At 38.2% G+C, this 26,692-nt stretch overlaps 2 protein-coding genes across 2 annotated transcripts; both read left to right on the forward strand.

The window, feature by feature from the left end:
* Positions 1–430: 430 nt before the first annotated feature.
* Positions 431–5,467, forward strand: GNGT1 (G protein subunit gamma transducin 1). The gene is made up of 3 exons (XM_070500788.1): positions 431–529; positions 624–726; positions 5,217–5,467. The coding sequence occupies exons 2-3, from the start codon at positions 631–633 to the stop codon at positions 5,343–5,345; spliced, it is 225 nt and encodes a 74-aa protein (XP_070356889.1). The 5' UTR covers positions 431–529; positions 624–630; the 3' UTR covers positions 5,346–5,467.
* Positions 5,468–14,758: 9,291 nt separating this feature from the next.
* Positions 14,759–19,649, forward strand: GNG11 (G protein subunit gamma 11). The gene is made up of 2 exons (XM_014853361.3): positions 14,759–15,488; positions 19,211–19,649. Exons 1-2 carry the CDS (start codon positions 15,393–15,395, stop codon positions 19,334–19,336), a joined length of 222 nt encoding a protein of 73 aa, XP_014708847.1. The 5' UTR covers positions 14,759–15,392; the 3' UTR covers positions 19,337–19,649.
* The last annotated feature ends 7,043 nt before the right edge of the window (positions 19,650–26,692 follow it).

Consider the following 26,692-nt stretch of genomic DNA (forward strand, 5'->3'; position numbering starts at 1 on the left):
GGAGAAACACTTCTAAGTAATATGCTAGTTTATTTCTGATTAACAGTGTTGTTTGTTTGCTATATTTCTATTCTGTTGGTTCATATTTCAATCCATAATTTATGAAGAACTTATAGTAACCCGTTGTATGGTTCTCTGTTAATGTGAGTTTATAATAGTCTAGTGATTTAGGGGCTTAATGAGCAGTCCTCAGAAATGACCTCAAACTAACTTAAATGGCATGAATCATATGGTGAAGGGATTTGGAGTTGGAGATGAGGGTTGGAAACCCAAATTTTTACACTGTGCAAAAAAGCAGGGAGAAGGAAGAGCTTTGGGTATTTAAGATTTTATACTGACTAAACTGACCTCTCCCCACAAACCTACTAGCAGGTGTTTAGAGTCAAGCGCTTGGTTTAATCATATTAATAAAGATTATACAGGAGCTTTAAAATCCCAAGGCTAGTGTGCAGTGCTAGAATTGCTCAGAGCGTTCATGAGAACTCGATTCTCACAGGAAGTTAAATCAAAGAAAGAAACAGCTCACTTAGTAAGTTAAGGGCTGAGGCAAGGGTTGGCTCATGTTGACTTGAATCGAGTCCAGCAATTCAAATGTATGAACTAACCTTCCACCTTTTTGGTAGGCAAAAGATGCCAGTGATCAATATTGAGGACCTGACGGAAAAGGACAAGTTGAAGATGGAAGTTGATCAGCTCAAGAAAGAAGTAACGCTGGAAAGAATGCTGGTAAACTGCTGCTCTGTCTTGAATTTTAGTTTAAGCTAGACACACTGGAGGATGACCAGGTTAGATACCATTGAAGGGGAGCAGACTGTGCCACCCCAAAATATGCCTCTTTGGCACAAGGATTATTTAGGCTGATTATTTTTAAGAAACAGCAGACACAGGAAAATCTCTGGACACCAAGTAAGTAGAAGTTACCCTTTTGGAAGAGACATTTACATTTATATGGGAAATCTCCATTTGTAAGGGTATCTCCCCCTCTGTACCAGGAAGAGAAGGATGACCAAATCTCTAGAAACTCCTATCAATGCAGAAGGCAAGGACTTAAATCTGCTTAACAACCTTACGTTTCTTTCCTGTGCTTTTCCTGGTCACCTCTCATCACTGGCTCCCCCACCTCTCAACATCTTCTTTCGTCTTTAGCTGGAGATGGTGTTTAAGGTGGTGTCTTGGGCCATTTGGGGGAGTTACTCAGTTTTCCTGGGTATCTCCCATGTATACAGGAGGTATACATGTTATTAACCTTCTATTTGTTTTTCTCCTGGGTTAATCTGCGTTTTTTATTACAGGGATGCCTAGGCCAGAAGCAAAAAGGGTAGAGGAAAAATTACTTTTCCTCCCTGGCACCATTCACTGGGAAGGCTTAATGTAGCTAAAAATAAATTGTTCACATAAAAATTAATCAGGGATTGGGGCTGCTCGGTGGTGTAGTGGTTAAGTTCACACACTCCACTTTGGCAGCCCAGGGTTTGCAGGTTCAGATCCCAGGCGCAGACCTAGCACCGCTCATCAAGCCACGTTGTGGCAGCATCCCACATAAAACAGAGGAAGACTGGCACAGATGTTAGCTCAGCAACAATCCTCTTGAAGCAAAAAAAGGAGGAAGATCAGCAACAGATGTCAACTCAGGGCCAATCTTCCTCACAAAAAAAAAGATTAAGGGATTAGTGAAGAATACGAGACAGAGACCATATTTAGCAGAGCAAGAAAGTAAAGCAATGCATATAGCTGTTTCATTTTTACTCTTTTAAATTGATAAGCTTCTCTTTATTTGATTTATTTGATATGGCTCAAATACTTTTAGCCAAGACCTCATCCCCTTCAGCACTGTCATGGCCAGTAATGAAGGAGTACGTTCTATTCCTTCTTTGCCAGTAAAAATGAGTTCAAGCCCAAGAACTCGCTGGTTCCTCCTATAAACATCTGACAGATCTTGGAAATGGTTACCAAGAGTTCTCCGCCTTTGGAAGGAGCAGAAATGGCAAAGAAATAAAAGTTTCCACCAAACAAAATGAAGCTTGGAAAAATGTAGATATGTATTTTAGATCTCTTCGTTTTAGGAAAGTTAGTAGAATAAAAACTCCTCCACAAAAGATAAGAGTATATTTTATGTTTCTTTTAAAAACTCATTTTATCGGGCCAAAGCAAAAAAAGGAGTTTGCATTATTTTCATATTTTGCTGAAAACTCTTACTCCCAATAAAAATTGGAATCCTGGCTCCTTTTCTGTTTATAATTGTCTCAAACTTCCCTGCTGCCCCTTCCATACAGGCAAAACATGTTTTGCTGTCAAGATAAAATTAAACCTATAAGCAGCACAAAAGCTTGGAATACACACCAAAAGTTAAAATCCTTATCTTTATAACTTGGAGAAAATAAAATAAACTTTTGAGGTAAAGGAGAGTTATTTTCTCTTCTTTACTTGAAACTTCCAAAAGCTGTTTTATTATTTCTATACCCAGGATTGTTGTTTTGCAGGCAATTTGGTTATCTTTATTTCTATTACTCACTTGTGGCAAGCTCACCTGGGAATCTTTATTTTGGGTAAACATCACATACATCTCATCTGTCAGGTTTTGGGTTTCCTTCTCCCTATTACTCAATGTCTCCTTGGTCTGGAAGTCAAACTAATTTAATAGACTGCCAAAACTCTGCGCGCGCGCACACACACACACACGCGGAACTTCCAGGTCCTGAACCCATAGCTCTGACGCAGCATGGCATAATGTCATTACCATATGGTTAAGTGGATAGACTCTGGAACCATACCCCTGGTTTAGATCCTGGCTCCACAACTTTCTCCCTGTGTAACATTCACCTAAGTTATCTAACTTACCTGTGCCTCTATTTCTTATTCTGTAAATGGGAATAGTAACAACACCTAATTCAGACGGCAATTGGGAGAAATAAATGGAATAGCATGTAGAAAGCTTTGAGAACAATCCCTAGTAAATAGCAAGTGCTATCTATCATCATTTTTTTAATTAGTATTGATAACTACGAACCAGAATGATTTATAATATGCCTCAACATATTTTGCTGTCAAGGCACTGGTATTGTCGGAGTAAGACAACTCTTTGCATCCAGTTTCTAAAGCTGACAGATTTGCAATGACTATAAGTCAAAGTAATAGGCAAAGACTAAAGACAATCTTTGCAGTAATAGCTAAAAATGCCTACCATTTGACTGAGCATCTATGGCATGCCAAGCACGTAATGCAACCAGTGCTGCTCTTCCTATTTCATAGAGGAAGTAGCTAAACCTTAGATGAACTATCTAAACTAAAGATACACACGTAGCTGGTAGGTGGGCAGAGAGCAAATTGAAACCTGGGGTGACCTGAATCCAATGTCCATGCCCTTTCCACCGTGCCAGGTAATCCTGTATTAACCTATATATACTTATAATAAGCTTTCCTGAAATAATTTTTAAACACATACACTCCCATATGATCTTGGGTAATTTATTGCTCCTCAGATCCTGAGATCCTAGCCAGATACCGTCAAACCAACCCTTCACTGACTCCTGAATTAGACAGCAATTTAAAGATTTTATTTTTTTCCTTTTTCTCCCCAAAGCCCCTCCGGTACATAGTTGTATATTCTTCGTTGTGGGTCCTTCTAGTTGTGGTATGTGGGACGCTGCCTCAGCGTGGTTTGATGAGCTGTGCCATGTCCGCGCCCAGGATTCGAACCAACGAAACACTGGGCCACCTGCAGCAGAGCGCGCGAACTTAACCACTCGTCCACGGGGCCAGCCCCAATTAGACAGCAATTTAAACCTCTGTTCCTGACATCTGGTTGGGGCCAAAACAGCTGGTGTTTGGAGAAGGAAGAAAAATAGTGAATCTAAGTTACTGCATATTTCAAAAGTGTGTATAAACTCCAAGTAGCATCATATGAAGGAGCCACCTGACCAAGGCCTTGCCCCAGCAGGAAATAATTTGTTCTAATATGTGGATCATGAGTTTGCAAAATTGTGAAGTAATCTTGAATTTTATGTCTAATGTTGCTTGGAATTTGCAAACAAAAATGGCAGAAAGTAAAGATTTTATTTTTTAAGAAACCAAATAAATTAGTTAGATAACTTATAGAATGGCCACTTCCATTAAGGACTGCCAAAAATGAAATAGTGTTCATATCATAAATGGTATATTAAGTGAAAATGAAACAAGTTGAAAGTTAAAAGAAGTGAATAGTTTGATCCAGTGTATATATGCATGTGCACACACACACATTTGTATTTACATATGTATAGAATACTGCCTCTCTCTAAAAGACGTGTTAAATAGTACGTTAACAGGTTCTGCTGAATCCATTAAAATACTAAAGCATGATTTTTCCCAAAGTTGTTCAATGGTGCTGATAAGTGAGGAGGAAGCTCATAAACAAAACCAATGATTCAGTTCAGCAAATATTTATTTATGAGCACCAGTTAAAAGCAGGCTCTGTTCTAGGTGCCTGGGGTACATGTGAACAAATCAGCCAAAGGTCCCTGACCCTTTGGAGCTCACCTCTACTGCACTATCATGATCAATCATTGTAGATGAGTTTAAAATAAAATTGCATGTGCATGCTTCTGAGAATCCAGGAGTGGTGAGAAGCCTGGAATTTAACAATTATTCATTCCCTTTGCCTTTACAGGTCACATTTTTAGAGTGAGGAAAAAGAGTTAATCAATGTTCACTCTGATGACATTTTTTTTTTTTCTTGGTGAGGAAGATTGTCCCTGAGCTAACATCTGTGCCTATCTTCCTCTATTTTTCATATGTGGGATGCCACCACAGCATGTCTTGACAGTGGTGTGTAGGTCTGTGTCCCAGATCCAGGCCTGGAACCCTGAGCTGCCAAAGCAGAGTACATGAACTTAACCACTACACCACTGGGTCAGCCCCCACTCCAGTGACATTCTTGGCCTGTGTTACCAGCTCTGTTCTGATCCCTGGATCCTGTCTCCTTTACAGAAGCTGGAGGCAGTGTCTGCTGTGAATCCCTAGCTGGAGTGTGGCCAGTTGTTTATCCTTTGCCTGGAGATATCCAGGAGGACAGGGGAGGGGGCAGCTATTTCTTCTTCTCGCCTAGAAAGTACATATGCATTGGGAGAAAGAATCACGTTGAAAAGATAGAACGCAAAAAATTATTGTAATAAATACATCCTAGGATTCTGCAATATTCCATATTAAACAAGAGTCATCTTTTTCTCCTTTCCTTTAAGGTATCCAAATGTTGTGAAGAAGTGAGGGATTATGTTGAAGAAAGATCTGGGGAGGACCCACTAGTAAAGGGCATCCCAGAGGACAAAAACCCCTTCAAGGAGCTCAAAGGAGGTTGTGTGATTTCATAAGAAAAAAAAATCCTTGGAATATCTTGAGCTTTAATGACAATACTAATTTTTGGTCATATATAATACTATGAAGCATGTACATGAATTTTTAAACTTTTAATAAAAATTGAGATGTGATAATACGTAAGTCTATGTTTTCTTAAAGTATTCAACACAGGGTTTAACGCATGATTGACAATAAATATTAATTGACCCGATTCATTAACAATAATTTCTATGTTTTATGAATAAGTCTATATTATTCTGGTTGCCAGCATATAGTTAATGTTTTATGTTTATTCACTTCCCTTTCAACACTCATAATAATTCACCCAGAAATTTCATGGTTAGACTTACATTTTTCCCAACTTTTCTCTTGCTTACAGAATTAGGAAGTCTATTCTTTTGATCCACAGAAGATCTATCTTGGCAGAATGTGTGCTGGGAAGATTTTTGTTGTGGATTTTTGTTTTCTGTTTGCTTTTCTCTCTCAAACCCCAGTCAGTGGTGACGGTTTTAACAAAACCTCTTCTCACATTCTTACCAATTCTACTTGTCGCTAATGACGAGACGTTTTCCCAGAATGCCAACTGGATTAAGGGTTCAGTCTGTGGTCACAGAGCACAGTGGATTTAACTAGAAGCAGAATAAAGGTTATGAGAAGCCACAGTTTCTGGCTCTGGCACTTTACTGCGTAACTGTCTTTGGATAAATTACAAAATCTTTATTAATCTCAGTTTCTTCTGCTGGGAGTTAGGGATAACAATGGTGCTATTCCCTTTTTCATGGGGTTTAATATTATAATAGGGTGACTGTAACACTTGGCACACTGCCTGGAACATAGTAAGACCTAATAAATGTTAACTAGTATTATTACTGGGCAAGGAACTAGACAAAATATCCAGAATCCTTTAAGATCCATGATATTCCATCCCATGCCCATGAAGACTCTCACCAGTACAGCTCTTTTTCTGTAGCAGTGTGAGGGAGAGATGATAGACAAACAGTATCACCTGCATCATTCTGCTAATCAGTTTCCTCCTGGCATCTTACTGGATTTGCAGAAACCAAATTTCACTGCTTCTGTGCTAATGACTAAAAGATAACTTGTCTCTGTTTCTGTAACAAATAACCAGTGTTAATTACTCCAACCTGGAAACTGTTTTTGGCGATAGTATTTCCTTGTTGCTGTCTCACATTTACAGTGTTATTTTTGGATACAACAGTGAGTGGAATACTCAGAAATGCAAATTGATTGTCATCCTTTTAAAACAAGGTAAGAACTATTATTTGGGCTGGAAGGCAATCTAAAGGTCATCCCAACTTTTGCCCCTAGAACAGTGCCCTCCCACTCTGGCCAATAGTAATGCTCAACAAGGATCTACTGACTCTTGTCCAACCCCTTCATTTTGGAATGGAGAAAATCAAAGCTCAAAGAAGTGAATTGATAAATGTCTCATGTTCAGACTCTGGATCTCTCGCTAAATGGTTAGCAACACATTCTACCACATATCAAACATGCTTTGGGTATTAAGGGATTCCAGGATAAACTACTGGAATCTCTTATTTCCTTTTCCTCAGGAGAAGCTCTTTCCCTCCTGTTTAAAACTACAAAACCCTAGAAGAAAACGTAGGCAGTCAGCTCTTAGACATTGGTCTTAGCAATATTTTTGGAGGCCAGTCTCCTCAGGCAAGAGCAACAAAAGCAAAAATAAACAAATGGGATTACGTCAAACTAAGAAGTTTTGCACAGTGAGGGAAACCTTCAACAAAACAAAAAGGCAACTTACTGAATGGGAGAAGATATTTGCAAATTATACATCCTACAAGGGCTTAATATATAGAGAACTTACACAACTTAATATCAAAAAATCAAACAATTTGATTAAAAATGGGCAGAAGACCTGAAAAAACATTTTTCCAAAGAAGATATACAGATGGCCAACATGCACATGAAAAGATACTCAGCATCACTAATCATCAGAGAAATGCAAATCAGAACCACAATGAGGTATCACCTCACACCTGTCAGAATGGCTATTATCGAAAAGAAAAAATAACAAGTGTTGGCAAGGATATGGAGAAAAGTGAACCCTTGTACACTGTTGGTAGGAATGTAAATTGGTGCAGCCACGATGGAAAACAGTATGGAGGTTTCTCAAAAAATTAAAAATAGAACTACCATACGATCCAGAAATTCCACTTCTGAGGAAAACAAAAACACTAATTAGAAGTGATATATGAACCATTATGTTCATTGCAGCATTATTTACAATAGCCAAGATATGGAAGCAATCTAAATGCCCATTGGTAGATGAATAGATAAAGAAGATGTGGTATATATACACAATGGAGTATGACTCAGCCATAAAAAAGAATATAATCTTGCCATTTGTGACAACATGGACGGACCTAGAGGGTATTATGCTAAATGAAATAAGTCAGAGAAAGATAATTACCGTATGACTTCACTTATATGTGGAATCTAAAAAACAAAACAAAGGAACAAACAAAACTAAACAGAAACAGACTCAGATATAAGAAACAAACTAGTGGATATCAGAGTGGGGAGGGGTTGGGCGACAGGCGACAAAGGCAAAGGAAATGAACTTCCAGTTATAAAATAAATAAGTCATGGGGGGATGTAATGTACAGCATAGGGAATATAGTCAATAATATTGTGATAATTTTGTATGGTGATAGATGGTAACTAGACTTATTGTGGTGATCATTTCATAATGTATATAAATATTGAATCACTATGATGTACACCTGAAACTAATAGGATATTGTATATCAATTATACTTCAGTAGGAAAAAAAAATTACAAACCCTCTCCAACGACTCCCAGCACTTCCTGTCTCCCTGTCCCCTGCGATTTTCCTCCACAGCACCCATCGCCATCTAGCATGCTGTGTATTTTATTTGTTTGTTTGTTTAGTTGTGGTCTGTCTCTAGTGGATTTCCACGTGCAATTCAGTGTTTATTAAGTGTTCTGTATATCTTTGTTTTTCCTGATTAAAAAATTGCAAATGCTTGGCTATGGCATTTAGTACATGTTCGTCCTAACCAATGTCTCTAGCTTTCATCTAACAACTGGAAATCGATTTTGGAGCCAGATGATTCCAAGTTAAAACCCTGGCTTGTCCACGTTCTAGTTGAGAACTTTGGAAAAGTAACTTCAACTCTTTGAACTTCAGTTTTTTTAATGTGTAAAATGGAGGATTAGGATGGATCCTTGCATGAATATTTAAAATTGCTTAAATCAGGGCTGAGCATATAGAAGAAAACGTAATAGATGTCATCTATTTTTATAAGCCCTGTAGACTTCCTGTAGTCAACAAACTTAACAATTAAATAATCCCTGACATGACTCCTCATTTTTCCACCTTCTGGAATTTGGTTACCCTGACCTCTCCACCTGAAGTGTCCCTCCAGTGCATCTCATTTCAGCCTTTTGAAATCCTACTGCTCTTCTGAGGCTCACTAAGAAGTATCTCTGCTCTCCCCGACTCCATCCCGAAAGTATTTTGTATCTCTTAAGTCATTTAACGTTATTTTGCTTTCTCTTATTATAATTTGTATGGTTCTCTTAATCTCAATGCTATATTGTGAATTTCCCAAGCCAAAAGCTCTACATATCTTTGAAACTGCCATACCAACTAATAAATTGTTTGTGCAATTTAATTGACCGATAAGTGTTTAATTTAATTAAAAGCAAGTAAGGACACCAGTGCAGGCATACGTTGGAGACATTGCAGGTTCAGTTCTAGGCCACTGCAATAAAGTGAATATCTCAATAAAGCAAGTCACATGGTTTCCTAGTGCATATAAAAGTTATGTTTACACTATACTATAGTCTATTAGATGTGCAATAGCATTATGTCTTAAAAACAACGTACATCCATTAATTAAAAACTACTTTATTGCTAAAAAATGTTAACCATCATCTGAGCCTTCAGCAAGTCATAATCTTTTTGCTGATGGAGGTTCCTGCCTCTGTGTTGATAGCTGCTGACTGATCAGGTGGTGGTTGCTGAAGGTTAGGGTGGCTGTAGCGATTGCATAAAATAAGACAACAATGGAGCTTGCTGAGTTGATAGATTCTTCCTTTCACAAACAATTTCTCTGTAGTATGCAATGTTGTTTGATAGCATTTTACCCACAGTAGAACTTCTTTCAAAATTGGAGGCAATCTTCTCAAACCCTGCCACTACTAAATCAACTAAGTTTATGTCATATTGGTAAATCCTTTGTTGTCATTTCAACAATCTTCACAGCATTTTCAACCAGAAGCAGATTCCACATCAAGAAACCACTTTCTTTGCTCATCCATAAGAATCAATCCCTCATCTGTTAAAGTTTTATCACGAGATTGCAGCAATCCAGCCACATGTTTGGCTCTGCTTTTAATTCTAGTTCTCTTGCTGTTTCCACCACATCTGCAGATACTACCTCCACTGAAATCGTGAATGCCTCAAAGTCATCCATGAGGATTAGAATTAACTGCTTCCAAACCCCTGTTAATATAAGTATTTTGGCCTCTTCCCATGAATCATGAATGTTCTTAATGGCATCTAGAATGGTGAATCCTTTCCAGGAGATTTTCAATTTACTTTGAAATTGATCCTCACAGGAATCACTACCTGTGGCAGCTATAGCCTTACAAAATGTATTTCTTAAATAATTAGACTTGAAAATTAAAATTACCCATTGATCCATGGGCTGCAGAATGGATGTTGTGTTAGCAGGCATGAAAACAGCATTCATCTTCTTGTGCCTCTCCATCAGTTCTTGGGTGACCAGCTGCATTGTCAATGAGCAATAATATTTTGAAAAGAATCTTTTTTTCTGAGCAGTAGGTCTCAACAGTGGGCTTAAAATATTCAGTAAGTCCTGTTATAAATAGATGTGCTGTCGTCTAGGTTTTGCTGCTCCACTTGCAGAGCACAGGCAGAGTAAATTTAGCATAATTTTTATGGGCCCTAGGATGTTCAAGGATGGTGAATGAGCACTGGCTTCAACTTCAAGTCACCATCTGCATTAGGCCCTAACAAGACAGTCAGCCTGTCCTTTCAAGCTTTGAATCCAGGCATTGAATTCTCCTCTCTAGCTATGAAAGTCCTACATGGCATCTTCTTCCAATAGAAGGTTGTTTCAGCTACATTGAAAACCTGTTGTTTAGTGTAGGCACCTTGATTAATGATCTTAGCTAGATCTTCTGGATAACTTGCTGCAGCATCTACATCAGCACCAGCTGCTTCCCCTTGCACTTTTATGTTATGGAGATGGCTTCTTTCCTTAAATCTCATGAACCAACAACCTCTTCTAGCTTCAAACTTTTCTTCTGCAGCTTCCTCACCTCTCTCAGTCTTCATAGAATTAAAGAGAGTTAGGTCCTTGCTCTGGATTAGGCTTTGGCTTAAGGGAATGTTGTGGCTGGTTTGATCTTCTAGCCAGAGCACTAAAACTCTCCATATCAGCAATAAAGCTGTTTCACTTTCTTATCGTTCACATGTTCACTGGAGGAGCACTTTTAATTTCCTTCAAGAACTTTTCCTCTGCATCCACAACTTGATTAACTGGCACAAGAGACCCAGCTTTCAGCCTGTCTTGGCTTTTAACACGCCTTCCTCATTAAGCTTAATCATTTCAAGCTTTTGATTCAAAGTTAGAGACGAGAAATGTGTGACTGCTCCTTTCACTTGAACGCTTAGAGGCCATTGTAGGGTTATTAATTGGCCTGATTTCAATACTGTTGTGCCTCAGGGAATAGGGAAGCCTGAGGAGATGGAGAGGGATGGTGGAAGTCAGAACACACACCTATGGATTAAGCTCTCCATTTTATATGGGTGTGGTTCGTGGTGCCCCCCCCCAAATTACAATAGGAACATCAAAGATTACTGATCACAGATCACCATAACAAATATAATAATAATGAAAAAGTTTGAAACATGGTGAGAGTTACCAAAATGTGACGCAGAAACACAAAGTGAGCAAATGCTGTTGGAAAAATGGCGCCAGTAGGCTTGCTCGATGCAGAGTTGCCACAATCCTTCAATTTGTAAAAAATGCAATATCTGCAACATACAATAAAGTGAAGTGCAATATGACGAAATATGCCTGTATTTTTTATATTGGATGATTCAGAATTCTTATTGGCTTAACTAATGATTAAATCAATAGTAGGGCAAAATTCCTGTTGCTTAAAAGTACAGATTATCAGCAGAATTTTGAATAAGATAAAAATCATAGGAAGGATGTATAGAGAAAGACAGTCCAGGAAGAAGGAAATGAAATCATGACTGCCCCACAGACTACACAGCTACAACCGGCAGTGAGTGACTCTTCTTTTTTTTTCAGAAGTTATTTTGGGGCCACGGATTACTGGTTAATGGGAATGAGGTAGGACTACAGCGAAACAACACTTCAGGCATAGCCTTAGCATTTGGCTCTTCCATAACACTTCCTGATGTTATTAGTGAGAAGGGGTTAAGTATACAGACTTACTAAAATACATCATTTTAGATACTTGCACTTTGAAGGTGTTTTGTACACATAGGTAAGTTTAGCTTTGGCAAATAACAAAAAACCTCACTGTTATTTTAATTTAGATTGATTTGATTTTAGCCAGATTTCAAAACAAGGCTAATATCCAACTTCCTAAATTCCTAAAAGAATGTATTAACATAAAGAAAACAGTAAACTAAATAATGAGAACGATGAGTTACATGTGACGGAAATTAAATTATTGTGTGAACAGAATTGATCAAAGGAATCATTTTGATATCATAAATTGTAAGTAGTTGTTAAGGTAATCAGAGCATCAGACACAGGTCATCCTGTGACTTCACATTATCTTCATCTAGAAAAGGAATCTTATGTACATAGTTACATGGAATGGGTGAGTTCGTGAAAATTTCCATGTGATAGTTACAATAAATTGAACCAAATATCAAATGAACCAAGAGTGCATCAAATGTGCATTAAATACTTTCCTTAAGAGATCATCATTTGACTGTTTCTAAACAGTCACCAATTACTTTATAAATTTTAGAAGAGTAGAAGGTGGGAGGTAACCTAGTTTATTTACACCAACTAAACAGGTGGAGAGAATCTACGTCTTGCAAAAATCACAAGATAAAATAAGACCAGAACTCTAATCTTTTCTGAGTTCAAGTTAGCTAACATCCGTGCCCATCTTCCTCTACTTTATATGCGGGACACCTGCCACAGCATGGCTTGCCAAGCGGTGTGTAGGCCCACACCCGGGATCGGAACTAGTGAACCCTGGGTCACCAAAGTGGAATGTGCGAATTTAACCACTGCACCACTGGGTGTTTAATGACATACTTAATATATCAGAAAAATAGTCAAAACATTGTTTTTCCTTTTTTTGCATCCCAAGGTAAATATTTCATGGTATTCACTTTTTTATACTTTAAAAGTGAAAATAGCCACATGGTGAATTTTATTTTATTAAGCAGATTTCTTTGAAATATTTGTGAAAAGAGAGTGTGCTAATGAAACTTCATTTCTGATTATCCTTCTCATTTTTACTGCAGAATGGTTCCTGCATATACTATTTTGTAAAGTAACTTTTATTAGAGGTAATATGTAAAACATAAGTAAAAAGTTAACACTACATTTGGATACAACTGATATAGATTTTAAAATTTGTTTATCCAAAATTTTTGCTGATGGAGTATTTCTGCGAGAATACACAAGAAATTGCTTACCAGGGATGGTCTCTGGGAGGTAAATTCTGTGCTTAGGGATAGAGAGCTATATACTTTTTTGTTTAAAAAAAAAGCATTGCCATCATTTTATCATTTAAAACCAAACAGCAACAACAAAACATTTTTCAGAATGCTGTGTGAATATGGGCTTTCAGCATTTTTCCATTCATTTTAGTTTAATCAATTTACTTAGTATGATATTAGCATGTGACATTTGATAAGAATAAAAATTTTTAAAAAGTAGACTAATGTGTATTTCATCTCTAATTTAAGTCTCATAATACTGTGGAAGAAGTTAAAGAATCATTATGGATTTATAAATATTTATCACTGCATCCAACTAGATGATTTCACTGGGAAGAAATTTCCAGGCCAAAATAATTCTATTTTTATGATTTGGCACAGACATACTCACATTCATTTACTTAACCAACTTATTTAATTTGGGTGCTGAACTTATTTAATTTAGGCTACATTAACTACTTTCACTAACTTATTTAAGCTATTTGTAACTAACCTTTAAATTTAAGGAATGAGGAATCAAAGAAATGAATAGGTTCTGGAGACAGATGTGAGCTTTTTGTCTTGGCTCACTGCTTACTAACAGGGAAATCTCCGGCAGCTGATCTAACTTCTTTGAGCCTGGAAGATCCTGGAATGTGTGGTATTTCAAATATAGAAAAAGAAGCAACATTTTTCTTTGTAAAAGTGATTTATCATATCTAGAGACATAAATACAATTAGAAACAAAGTATACCTTAGCTAATTCACCCCTCCCCTGCCCCATCACGTATTTTACAAATTAGAAAACCAAAATCCAAAAAAATAAGTGATTTTTCCAGTGATGGCCAGTGGCAGAGCTTGGGCTAGAACCCCTGAGTACTCATCAAGTAGCTCATTGTTCTTTTCATTCTAGTATGTTCCTTGATGACAAGTGGGTGGAACCTGGTGAGAAACTATGAACAATCAAACAAAAACCTCTGCTTACGAAACAGGGAATGGCTATGGATGTCTAAGGCCAAGTACCCTGAAATAGTCAGTTAATGCCTCATTCTTAACTTGAATTTGACTCTATAGGCAGGAGGGAATCTCCAGAGAGGAGAAATATCCGACTGCTTGGGAAGCTTTCTTACATCCATGCTTTATTCTTCTTCTAGTCTTTTGAGCATCATTAACAAGGTTTTAGTTTATAGTCAAAGTATATATTGCACATCAACAGTTTTCACATCAGACACTTTTCCTGGCTTTACAAAGTGGCAGCTAGATGAATAGTGCTTTCCAGAAAGTGGAGAAACCAATACTAAGTGAATCCACTGCCTATATGCAGGAAGATGCTTGGGGCAGGAATTCAAAACCCTTGGTGTCAAGTGTCACTCAAACCGTGGCAATGGGGAGCCGAGAAACACTTTCTGGTAAGAACTTTAAGATTCCTGCTTCTGTCTTCTCCAGGATCATCCGCTCGTCCTCCAATCATTCCAGAACAGTTCCGTGACAAAGAATAAAAACTCTGCTGTTGAGGATGCGGACCATTTCTTAACGTCAGAAAAGGGCCCTGCAAGTTGTAAACAATATTACAGGCCCCGTTTATCCCAAAATGTTGAAATCCGTCAGTCATTTAACAGACTGGATGGATACACATCAACAAATGTGGTGGGTGTTTCTGAGATTACATCAGTTTCATTTTCCACTTGGGCCTTTTTTCAAGCGTCCACATTTGCCACCAAGAAACACACTCATAACTGGGGGAAAGTTACGTGCCGTATATTTTTGAATCTCTTGGAGAGGTGAAGGGCCGTTATTTCCTGCTGGGTACTGTCCTCCTTTTCTTGCTTCACAAACAAAACCCGGATGTGACTTGGGAACGGAAAAAAAAAAAAAAGAACAAAAAGTAAAACTTCTGTTGTTTCTCCAGGAAAGTGGGCTAGCGCAACCCCAACCCTTGGGCCCCCGCCCACGCCGGTCCCCCGCGGGCGTGGCACGACCCCCGCAGGGAGATCAAGCAGCGCTAAGCTTTTCAGGGTCCTGGGGCCGCCTCTCAAACGTAACCCTACTCGGGCTCCCTGGGGCAAGGTTCCCGGGGTGGAGGGGACCTGAGAACGAGACCAGGGGTTTTAGGATCCTGGGTCGCTGGGCAGGGCTGGCGTGACGGGGCGGCCCGGAGGCAGCTGAGCCCTCGGGCGCGGGGGACCACCGCGCGGGAGGCGGTCACGTCCTGCGCCGGCGGGCGGGGTGCGCAGGCACCGCAGTTATTTCGGGACGCGCCGCGGTTCGCAGCACTTCCAGCCGCTCCACTTCCAGAGCTGTCCCAGGGCCCGGTTCTGGGGCGAAAATGCCGGCCCTTCACATCGAAGATTTGCCAGAAAAGGAAAAACTGAAGATGGAAGTTGAGCAACTTCGCAAGGAGGTGAAGTTGCAGAGACAACAGGTAATTCGGCTGTCCCAGAATATTTCCTTCTCTGAAATCCAACAAGGTCAGCTTTTCCCGGTTTGTTACAGTAAAACAAACAGGGTTTTGGGTTTTTGTTTCTGCAGCTTCTCTTGAAGTAGGGCTTTGGTGGTGCCTGGGAACTGCCAGTTGTTGTAGGGACATCATAGGAGGTAAATGAGAGAGCAAGGATCCTATGAGTAATTTAAACCCGAAAGTCCGAACATCTGAGGAGCCTAGAATGGGGGAAATAGACAAGAACTGCTACCTGCTGGTAGAGAGTTGGCTTTAAAAGCTCAAGCTGTAGGAAAAGGCAGATGGCTAGTTAGTTCCTTGATCTTTTTCATTACGGGAAAGAATGGTATTTGAAAGGTTTTTGTTTTGTTTTATTTAATCACAATTTAAAGTCTTGAATTACCTAATTTTGAATTCCACCGGGGCTCTCCAGAGCTGTGCAATGAACAGCCCATTGGAGCTTGGGAGCAAAACATTACAATCTATTTTTCTTTATTTGTAAATATCATCCCTTTATAATTTCCATCCCTTTAAAATTTCCAAATTATAATTTCCATAATTTTCATATGCACCTCAGTATGTGTATAAGCATTTATTTATAAATAAATACAGATACTACTGTATTAGTTCATTGTGCATACCTATAAAACATAACATCTGCTGCCAATCTCCCTCTTTTTTGCTCAGGAAGATTGGCCCTGAGCTAACATCTTTGCCAATCTTCCTCTATTTTGTTTGTGGGTCCACAGCATGGATTGATGATTGGTGTAGGTGCACACCTGGGATCAGAACCTGTGAACCCCAGCTGCTGAAGCAGAGCATGCTGAGCTTAACCACTATGCCACCAGGCCAGCCCCATGGAGAGAGATTTTTTAAGGAAAACGATCTAGTCCTTTCTCCATAGCAAGAAAAATTTAAACAATTTCATTTCTCTATGGTTTAATACTAGGAAAAAAATTAAGAAAAACAAGGGAAATGAAGCAGATGTGGTAAATATGCTCACTTGCCTTCCTGCTCTAGTTATGGTAAAGCTGTTCATACCAAGAGTTTTGTCACTCAGAATGTACATTTAGAGTGATGTTTGGAAGATGCACGCTTTTTTGAGTTTTACTCTTTATACATTTCTTTTCTCAAATTTAATCCTTCACTTCCAAATACCTACTCTTCCTAGATTTTGGAGTGCAAAGTCCTTTTTATTGATGTTGAGAGTTTTTATAGCTTTAAAAACACAGCTGTGTTTAGGGGCTGGCCCAGTGGCGTAGGGGTTAAGTTCACATGCTCCGCTTGGGCCGCCTGGGGTTTGCCGGTTTGGATCCTGGGCACAGACCTGGCACCACATGTCAAGCCATGCTGTGGTGGTGTCCCGCATAAAATAGAGGAAGATTGGCACAGATGTTAGCTCAGGGCCAATCTTCCTCACAACAAAACAAAACAAAACAAAAAAAACAAAACAAACAAACAAATATAGCTGTGTTTAAAGAAAAAAAACAAAGTTACAGGATCTAATATGTAGACTTGTTTCTTGAAATTTTAAGGGACCCATTTTGTGAATGGCAAAGCCCACAGTACAGCATGTGTTGACCACTTAGATTTTTCACACCGTGAACCTTCGAGGTTCCATATTAAGCAGAGTTGTATGTACTGAAGTAAAGCATTGTCTGTGCAGGGTTGAATATCTTAATATCTGGTATCACTATGCAGAATTTATAGGGCAAAAAAGAGGCAAGTGTCTTCTTGTTATTTAAAGCTTCAAATTAGGAATTTGTGGGGGCCTGGATGCAGCTGCCTGTGTGGAAATTAAAGGTGTCTTTCGTTAGCAGTTTCTCCCTGCCAGCTCCCCACTTCCACCCCTCAGGACACACCCTGCTGGATGGACTTTCCATCCGGAAGCTCCAGGTGTTTGCCAGAGGGAGCGAAAGCTTCTGAAATGGCCTTAGGGGATAAAAGGAGAGGCATCAATTCCTAATAATAATATTCAAACATTTGATTCTCCACCTTTAATTATAGGGTAACACAAATATGGCTCTTAGAGATCATTCAACTCTCTCACTTTTAAGGAGGAAAAACTAGAATCCCAAGGAGGCTAACTAGCTCCTCATTTAAGACCTCAGAGACAACGATAGGGTAGTTACAAAAACACGCCTTCTGATGCCCAGTCCATTATTCTGTCAATAAATTGTTCATGTCTGAGCTGGGTGCTCTGCTCAGGCCAAGGACACAAAATTCACAGGCTGAATTCTGGCTCCAGCTAAGTGTTGTTCAAACGTATCGTCTTGATCATGGAAGGAAATGCATCAAAGGAGTAATTATTCACTTTGAGAGGTTACAGATCTCTTTGGAAATCTAATGAAGAAGCCTCTTTAAGAATGGATACAATTTGGGGAAACTTGAATCTTATCCACAAATTTCTCTGGGGCCACAGACCCCAGGTTGTGGATGCTTGCATCATCACTGCTGAGAATTCACTTAAAATGCACACACCGTGAATGCCAGCAGCAATTGAGAGCAGATGCTACCTGGGAGAATGAGTGATACCTGAGAAGATTTTATTTTGCCACATTTTAAGTCATATAACTACATCACTTAGTTTTAAATTTAAATCAGTGGCCTTCACATTGGTGTGCAAAGAGTCTTTGGGGTGTGGGAGTAAAATATGAAAATTTCTATCTTTGGTTAGTTTTAAATCTCATCTTTTTATAATTTCCAGGTTATGTTTTATAATTATGCGTGCTGTATTAACACAGTAGCATCAGCACTTATTTATAAGTAAATAATTATATACATTTTGGGATACATATACAAACATGTTTTAGTGATCACCATTAAAACAGTTTGAAGATTACTAATCTAGATGACAAATTCAGTGGGAACAATTTGCCTAGTTTTAAAAGGTTTCCATTGGGATTTGCTCGAGCTTCTCTAATTTTTACTTCTAATTTCTTACTAGTAATGCAGGCCTTTATTAAGACTCTAATCCTTCTTTTTTTCCTTTCCTTTTTTTTCTCACTCTTGCAACCTGTCTCTTCAAGTTAGATATTTTGAAGAAACTATTCCATCCTTTCTCCATTGCAAATAAAGTTTGAAGTGATTACGTAAACACAAGAGTCCTAGACAAGCATGGTCACCTTAGATAACTCTTCTATCAGGATCATTGTCCTCAAGCAACGGGAAGGAATTCTGAGCAGAGACACAGAATGAGACTGAGCAACTCCAGCTTTTCCAGAGTCAGACTTTCTCCAATGCTTCTGTCATTTTGTGAAATGCAGAACCTGGCACTCACCCATAATAAATGGGAATTTTGGCAGGACACACTCCAAAACATTTGGGAATTTACTACTGCACCTGCTCATTAGCATGGAAGATTGAAAGCAGGGTATGTTTTAGTTCCTAAAATATTGTGGACACGTCATAATTAAATTTGAGCAGAGTGAGGAAGTCATATGAGGAACAATCGATCGAAATTGCCAGAGATGATCTATTTAATACAGTGACTTTCAAACTTTTTGACTCTGACCACAGTCACAAATATATTTTCCATAGATTGTGTCATTCATATGTATTCCATATGTTCTGTGATGCTTGCTAATATTTTTATGCGGTTCTACTTCATTTTTCAAAATGCTGGTTGTACCCAATTATATTAATTTCACTAAAGGGTGGTGACAAAGTTTTAACAATCCTGACCTAATTCATTTTTTTTTCTCAAGGTGTCTAAATGTTCTGAAGAAATAAAGAATTACATTGAAGAACGTTCTGGAGAGGATCCTCTGGTGAAAGGAATTCCAGAAGACAAGAATCCCTTTAAAGAAAAAGGCAGCTGCGTTATTTCATAAATAACTCTGGGGAGACGCTTCATCCTCAGTGGAAGAACTAGCTTGTTTTAGTTTGCCAGAATGAAACCGACATGCCTTTTAAAGAGAAAAAAAAAAAAAAGAATGAAATTTAAAGGAGACTTTCTTCAGCACTTATATAGATATGTTTCTGTATACAAGCTATGTGCTTCTCATCTTTGCTCACTACACTCCCCTTTTAAGAGGGCAGAGAGTATCAAATGTGCAGTTATGGAAAGAAGGACGTTACTTGTGCATGACTCACCTCTTTCAGTATATTGCTTGATGCCTCAAATAAAGTTTTATCTCTGAAAAAGGAGTGTTGATGATTTAAGAGAGCATTTAATTTTTTTGGCCTTAAATTTTATATTTTTCCCCATAGCCTTTCTGGTGTTTGGGACATGTATCAAAAGATGAGGTGGTTTGATAGATCAGTTCCCCAATCCAGCTCTCTCTGCTTCAATTCTTAGGAGGTTTACAGTGCTGAGTTCTGACTTCTGGAATGTGTCTGATCTAATGTTAACTATTAGGGAATTGAGTGAGTAGAATTGAACGCTGACAGGAATCAGATTATTTGAGTCAGGAACCAGGCCAAGCCATGCCTACATAAGCACTTCTGTGGTTTGTCACCATACAGATCTTGTTCAAACTGTTGCCGCAACAGTGGCCTTAGGATAGGGAGAGGGTTGGGGTCAAGAGGAGCACCCGGGCGCCAGCCCTGGAATGTTCACCCTCAGGGAGCTGCACCTCCTACAGGCTCTGCAGGTCTTGGCATGGCCACCCTCCAGCTCTGTGTCATTGGAACAGAGACTTGGTTCTGCGTGGCTTGGGCCAAGCACTGCTCTTTTCCTTCTCCTCCAAAGGGACAAGTTAACCTTGTACCCATTTCTAAAATTAGCTTGCTTTTTTCTCATTGATTTGCAGGAGTTTTTAATATATTCTGACCATGCATCCTTTGTCGGTGATAGGTGTTGGAGGTGCCTTCTCCCAGTCCATGGCTTAACGTTCCACAGCGGGACCATCGCTGCAGCGATTTTAGCCCGCAGATGCAGCACACCAGAGTACATGGCCTGCTCAAGTCCTTCATGAAGACACCCATAGCCGGACCTTAAAGAAAGGGACCTTTCTTCCTCTCTTTGAGCATTCTTCCTCCCTCTCCCTCTGTCTTTTGGATGCAAGTTGCACCAGGTTTGAGCCAAAAACAAGACAAGGAAAACCCTTACAGGTTAGCTCCAGCTCAAGTGGGCTCAGTTACTAACTCCTCCTGCAATTTTACATATGACACCAGAAACCCAAGTTTCTGCTTGACTAGGTCTTTTCTCCAGCCTAGATGCATAGGTGTGCTTCATCAAGCCAGAGAGGTGCCTGTGACTCCAGCAGCTCCCTCAAGTCTATCAGCACCTTCACTAGGAACTACTTTCCCTTCCCTCTCCAAGAAGGAACGGGATACCCCAGGCTTTTGGTTACGGCAAACCAAGAGCTGGGAATATTTCCTTCAGTTTCTTGCCTTTTTTCCAAGTGTTGAAGTCAATTGGGATTACTGAGAGCCCAGGGATAATTTTACTCCAAAGGAGGATTTACTCCAAGGTGAGGTTTAAGAACAGCAAAGGTATTATTTTTTGCCAACAGCCATAGAACAATTAGTATTTGGGTTATGTTGCTATTATTTCATTTAACATTTAAAGTGGCATGGGATTTTAGTACCTTGGTGCTTGTAAAGTTTTACTTTAATGAACTGTTTCATTTAAGTCATAAAGTTTTCTTCTGTTGCATAAAAAAGCAAACATCTATTCTGCTTATTGGTAAGGCAGATCAAATCACCTGCTTCCTTCATGAAAGGCCAACTCAATGCATTTATCCACTAACTTCTTGAAGTTGGGGATTACAAGGCTGTATCCTGAATTTCTATCAGCTGCATTCAGCTACCCATTCACGTGCATCTGCAAGTCCTAGCTTCTGCTCTTCCTGTACCTTCAACCATATGACAAATTAGTCAGCCTACTTCTGTTTTTTCACTAATAAATATCCAATCTTGTAGATGTTTCTACCAAATCTAATCTGTTCTATTTTCCTTACTGTTTCATCATCATAACTCAGCAAATCTATAAGAAGTGTAATAAAATACTCTTGATTTTCAAGTGTTGAACTTATTAGCTTGCGTTAGGAAGAAAATGAAAATATGGTAACTATGTACTTAGATATATTATATAAGTAACCTTTAGTAAGTGGGAATTTGTTAAGTAGAATTCAAATCATGTGTTCAACTTCTTTCAGTATATAATTGTGTAATCATTTGATATCTGATTGATTAAATACTTATTATGCTTTGTGTATTGAGACTTACGTTCTATAAACCCACATTAAATTAGCAAAATAGGCTTTCCTAATTCTAGGCAGAATCTACATTACAAGCTCACCCCTACTTGGTATTTTAAGACAGGTTATTCTGTATCTTGGATGCAAACTGGTATCTCATTACTGTCTAAGTTTGCATTTTCTTGATTTCCTATGACTTCTACTGTCAGATTTTTGTGTACCTTTTGATTACCTTCACCCATTTCAACCACACCCCCCACCCCCTACCAATGGCAATCACCACTCTGTCCTCTGTATCTATGAACTTGGTTTTCTTTTTTTAGATTCCACATAAAAGTGAGATAATATGGTATTTGTCTTTGTCTGACTTATTTCACTTAGCACAACACCCTCAAGATCCATCCATGTTGCTGCAATGGCAAGATTTCCTTCTTTTGTTATGGCTGAATAATATTCTCAGATTTTCTTTATCCGTTCATCCATCAGTGGACATTTAGGTTGTTTGGCTATTGTAAATAATGCTGCAGTGAACATGGGGGTACAGATACCTTTTCGAATTAGTATTTTTGTTTTCTTTGAGTAAATACCCAGAAATGGAATTGCTGGATCATATGGTACTTATATTTTTAATTTTTTGAGGAACCTTCATACTGTTTTCCATAGGGGCTGTACCAATTTACAATCTCACCAACAGTGCACAAGGGTCCCTTTTTCTCCAAATCCTTGCAAACACTTGTTATTCTTGTCTTTTTGATAATAGCCATTCTAACAGGTGTGAGGTGATATCTCACTGTGGTTTTGATTTGCATTTCCCTGAGGTTTGGTCATGTTGACCACCTTTTCATGTACCTATTTGCATCTACTTTTACTTGTTTAAAGAAACATTGAAAGGTTATACAGGAAATTACTAAAAATTGCTACCTATGAGGACCAGTGGTGAGTATAACCAGGTGGGAAAAGATGAGATTGAGACTTCTCATTGCATATTTTTCTGTAAAGTTTTGATTTGGGGACCCTGTGAATATATTATCTAGTTTAAAAAGTCTAATTTAAAAATAAAAAATAGAAGCAAAATTCATATTGCTGTGTTTAGGCCTTGGAGAGTAAGTGTATTTTGGTATTAATGTTCTACGAATGAGAAATAATTTTGTATAGTCAACGTGATCTAATAGTATAATTTGATCTATTAAGTTTATCCCACCAAGTACAACAAAGATATTGAGTCAATAATAGTTATATTCCACTCTTATCCCCTTTAACTGAGTCTTCGAAGGATGATAATCAATGAGAAATAAGCTGCTGTTTCTAACATAACAGCCTATGAGAGCAGGGACTAACAAGAACCTATTTTTGATTTAATAGAGAGGAGCAGGATGATCAGAGAAGGAAAGTGCTGTGGGAGCTCTCCTGTTAGGATGAACCCTGATCCCCTACTCTGTGCGCTGAGCTGTCCTAATCAAGCAAGACCGGGACGTCGTCATCAGCACCTTTCCACTTGAGCTGCATTCACTTTGAGAGGGTGAATCCACAGACCATTAAAAAACATTCACTTCCGTTGGGGGAGTAGAGACGCATTGATGCCAATTCTTCCTTTCTCTTTTGGTTCACACACACATTAAATGATTACCTTCTCTTCTTTTTAAAAGAAATCCCTGATATTAAAGAGTGCATAATTTCATTGAACATGAAAATGAGCAGTCAAGGTGGGATCAAAATAGGTGAATTATAAATTTCAGAAATTGGCCCAGAAGCTATTGTACAAAAGTTACACTTAAAATAAAGGGGAAAAGTCCTTGTAAAATTCAACAGTCATGAAAAATAATTCATCTTGATATGCATATAAATATATGTATGCATTTATTTATTCAACAAAAAAACGCCCGGAGCTCCCTCTCTGTACTAGGTGCTGGTTTAGGCCTAAAATATATAGTGGTGAATTAGACAAAGTCCTTAGCATCGTGGAATTTACAGAAAATATAATTAATCAGATATATGTGGAAATTGCACGGTATATTATGATGTATAAGTTAGGGTAAATAGGAAAGTGTTTTTTGTATTTTTTAATGATGATACTGATGATGGCATGATGATGATGATGATGACTTATACTTTTGAAGTGCTTAATATTTATTTGGCACTGGAGTAAGCTTTTGACATAGAGCGTATCTTTTAATTCTCAGAAGTACCTATGTATCTGGTAAATAATTTACACAAAGTCATACAGCTAGTGTAACTGTCAAAGCATACACTGTGCCTTAAACACTATACAATACTACTTCTCTACTACAAGCCAACACATATGCACAGTGAAAAGAGCTATTAGCTCAACAACTTTCTGAAGTGGCTTTTGGTATAAGTATAGCTATTTGGTATAGGTACAGCTACTATAGCCTCAGAAATTTTTAGCACTGACGTATGACATAGAGTTTTATAGTAGTTCATTTTAGTTGTTCTTACTGCTTGGTTGGTTGTTTGGTTGGTTGGTTGGTTGATTTCCTATATTCACAGCCTAATACAACAATTTTAACCTATATCAAGTGGGAGAATTTTGCTTTCATAATAAAAACTATCTCACAATTCTAAATTATGATGAGTGATAAACTCTAATTATATATCAAATCGCTTTTGGTCATTTGCTGAATAATATAATCTCTCAATTTAGTACCAGAATTTATCTGATAGAAGCTACATGAATTATTGTAGAGTGCCTAGAAGAAATAAACTGGACTCTGTAAGGACTTTCTTGAAAATACCAAAATTATTAAATGATAGTCAGTCTGCAGTAGAGAATTGCCTACAGGTACCAAAGAATTTTCTCTGAAATGTGATCTAACTCTGTCTCTGTAAAAGCTTGTATGTTTTCTTTAATAAATGTGGCCACAGACTTTAGCTTCTGTCATCTCAGCCTTTTCATATAACCAGCCTGAGACAGACAATGTTAATAACCTACTTCACAGAGGTGGTTTGGGAATTAACAGGCCTGATTCTCTAGGCTATGAGTAGAGCTCCTCAAATCCATAAGAAGGCCTCATGTATTGGCATTGACAGTATCAATAAACATTTTTAACACTTTTTTGGAAGTAATCAGATTGAATATAAATATTAAAAAAATATATCTATTCTACAGAATTGGAATATTCACTCAAACTTTCATAGCTCTGGTATAGTGCAGGGAAGGAAGGAAAGAGAGTTAGTCTTGCTTTATTGAGTATTATGAAATAGTGTTAAAACCTGTGTGTGTCTCAACCTAAGAGAAAAAAATAAAGATGAGAGTCGAGAAATACTTAAATCTATATTAAATACTTTAAAAATATAATCTAAAGACTCTGATAAATATTGATGTAGTTCACTGATTACTTAAGAATCATTCAAAGACCATTGTTGCTAAATGTTTCCTCTTTATAACTAAAGATCTATGTTAATAAGGAACCTCACAACATGGATGTGCATGCTCTCTAATTGCCAATATCCAGACTTGTACTTTCTCTTTATTTGAATCGATGTTTGAAAGATTGTATATGAAAAGGTTCAGAATGAGCCTCCTCAAAATGTGCCACTTTGGCATGTGGATTACTTTGAGCTGAAGACCATCAAGGCCCAGAAGAAAAGCTTTTTACCTCCCCCTTAACTGCCAAAAAGATTTAGATAGAAGGCCTGATCCAGGAAAAGAGCTATGACCAGAGATAACTACAAAGAATATGGGCTAGGTATGCTAAGCTGGGGGAGCTCAGCAGGGCCTGTTTGCTCAAATTTCTCTCTGTGTTGCATTGTCTCTGCATAACACGACAAATATTTTTTTACAATATTTTGCTTGGTTTGGTTGTTACAACGTTTGCTCTTCCCATCTGCCTATGAATTGCCTTCTTTTCTTTTAATGTCTCAAACCTCTACCCACTTCTCCTTAGCTCAAATGGCATGTAAGTCTTAATTTCCTGACTACTGGGAAGCCTCTCATTTCTTTATGAGGCTCCTGAATGTACAAAATTAAGTTTCTTTTCCTCCTGTTGATCTGCCTTATGTCAATTTGGTTAATAGGCCAGCCAAAAGAACCTAGAAGGGTAGAGGAAAAATTTTTCCTCCCCTACAGTATGCAATTAGGTTTTCAGCTGATTCTTATTTAAATATATTATTTTAATGTACAAGTAGATATAAAGTAGAATAAAACAGTATTTATTAATATTTGGATTTTTCAATTTTGGGCAGGGAGTAATTTAGACATTTATAAACCATTTATTTTAATTTGATTTGACAAATGGATTATGGGCCTGCAAACATGACATTCTCTGGACAAGTTCAGCCAATATTTTCCCTGCATTCTAGGAATTGGCAGTCAAAAGGAATGGTAGTGACATTTACCAAGTCCAATTAATTAAACCAATTTTATGTACAGAGTATAAGTGAAGTAAGTGTTTGAGAAAAGGAGGAGTAATAAGTGAATGATTAAAGAAAGGCTAGGACATTTCTACATTTTTCCGGGAACATTTCATAGAAGGAGATACGGTAGCTTAAGTGAAGGGAAGATAATTGTGAAGTATTAAACAGAGGGAGAAATTTCACTTGTTGCGTGCAGCTTGGCAGACCAAGAAGGCATTTATCAAATTTATATAACAAGAGTAGAAGGAATAGGAGTTAATTTGTTATACTGTCTTTGGTAAAAAGTCTTTGAAATGCTTTTCCAGCCATTGTGGGTAACAAACTACTTCAAATTCACTGACTTAAAACAATCCATTTATTATTGCTTATGAGTCTTGCAGGCGGTTTTTCTGGGCCTGACTCTGTTGATCTTGGCTAATTTCACTATTCATCTGCAGTCAGCTGATGGATCAGCTGTTGGCTAGGAGTTGGCTAAGGCAAAGTTGGTGACTGGGATATATGTCTCTCATCCTTTAACAAACTTGCCTGGGCTTGTTCTCATAGCATGGCAGGATTCTAAGAAGAGAGTGGAAGCATAAAATGTGTCTTAAGGCCTAGGGAAAGAACTAGCACAGCATCACTTTCACTGTGTTCTATTGCACAAAGCAAGACACAAGGTTAACCCAGATT

This window comes from Equus asinus, chromosome 1 (genome assembly GCF_041296235.1).
Source record: "Equus asinus isolate D_3611 breed Donkey chromosome 1, EquAss-T2T_v2, whole genome shotgun sequence".
Taxonomy (NCBI): domain Eukaryota; kingdom Metazoa; phylum Chordata; class Mammalia; order Perissodactyla; family Equidae; genus Equus; species Equus asinus.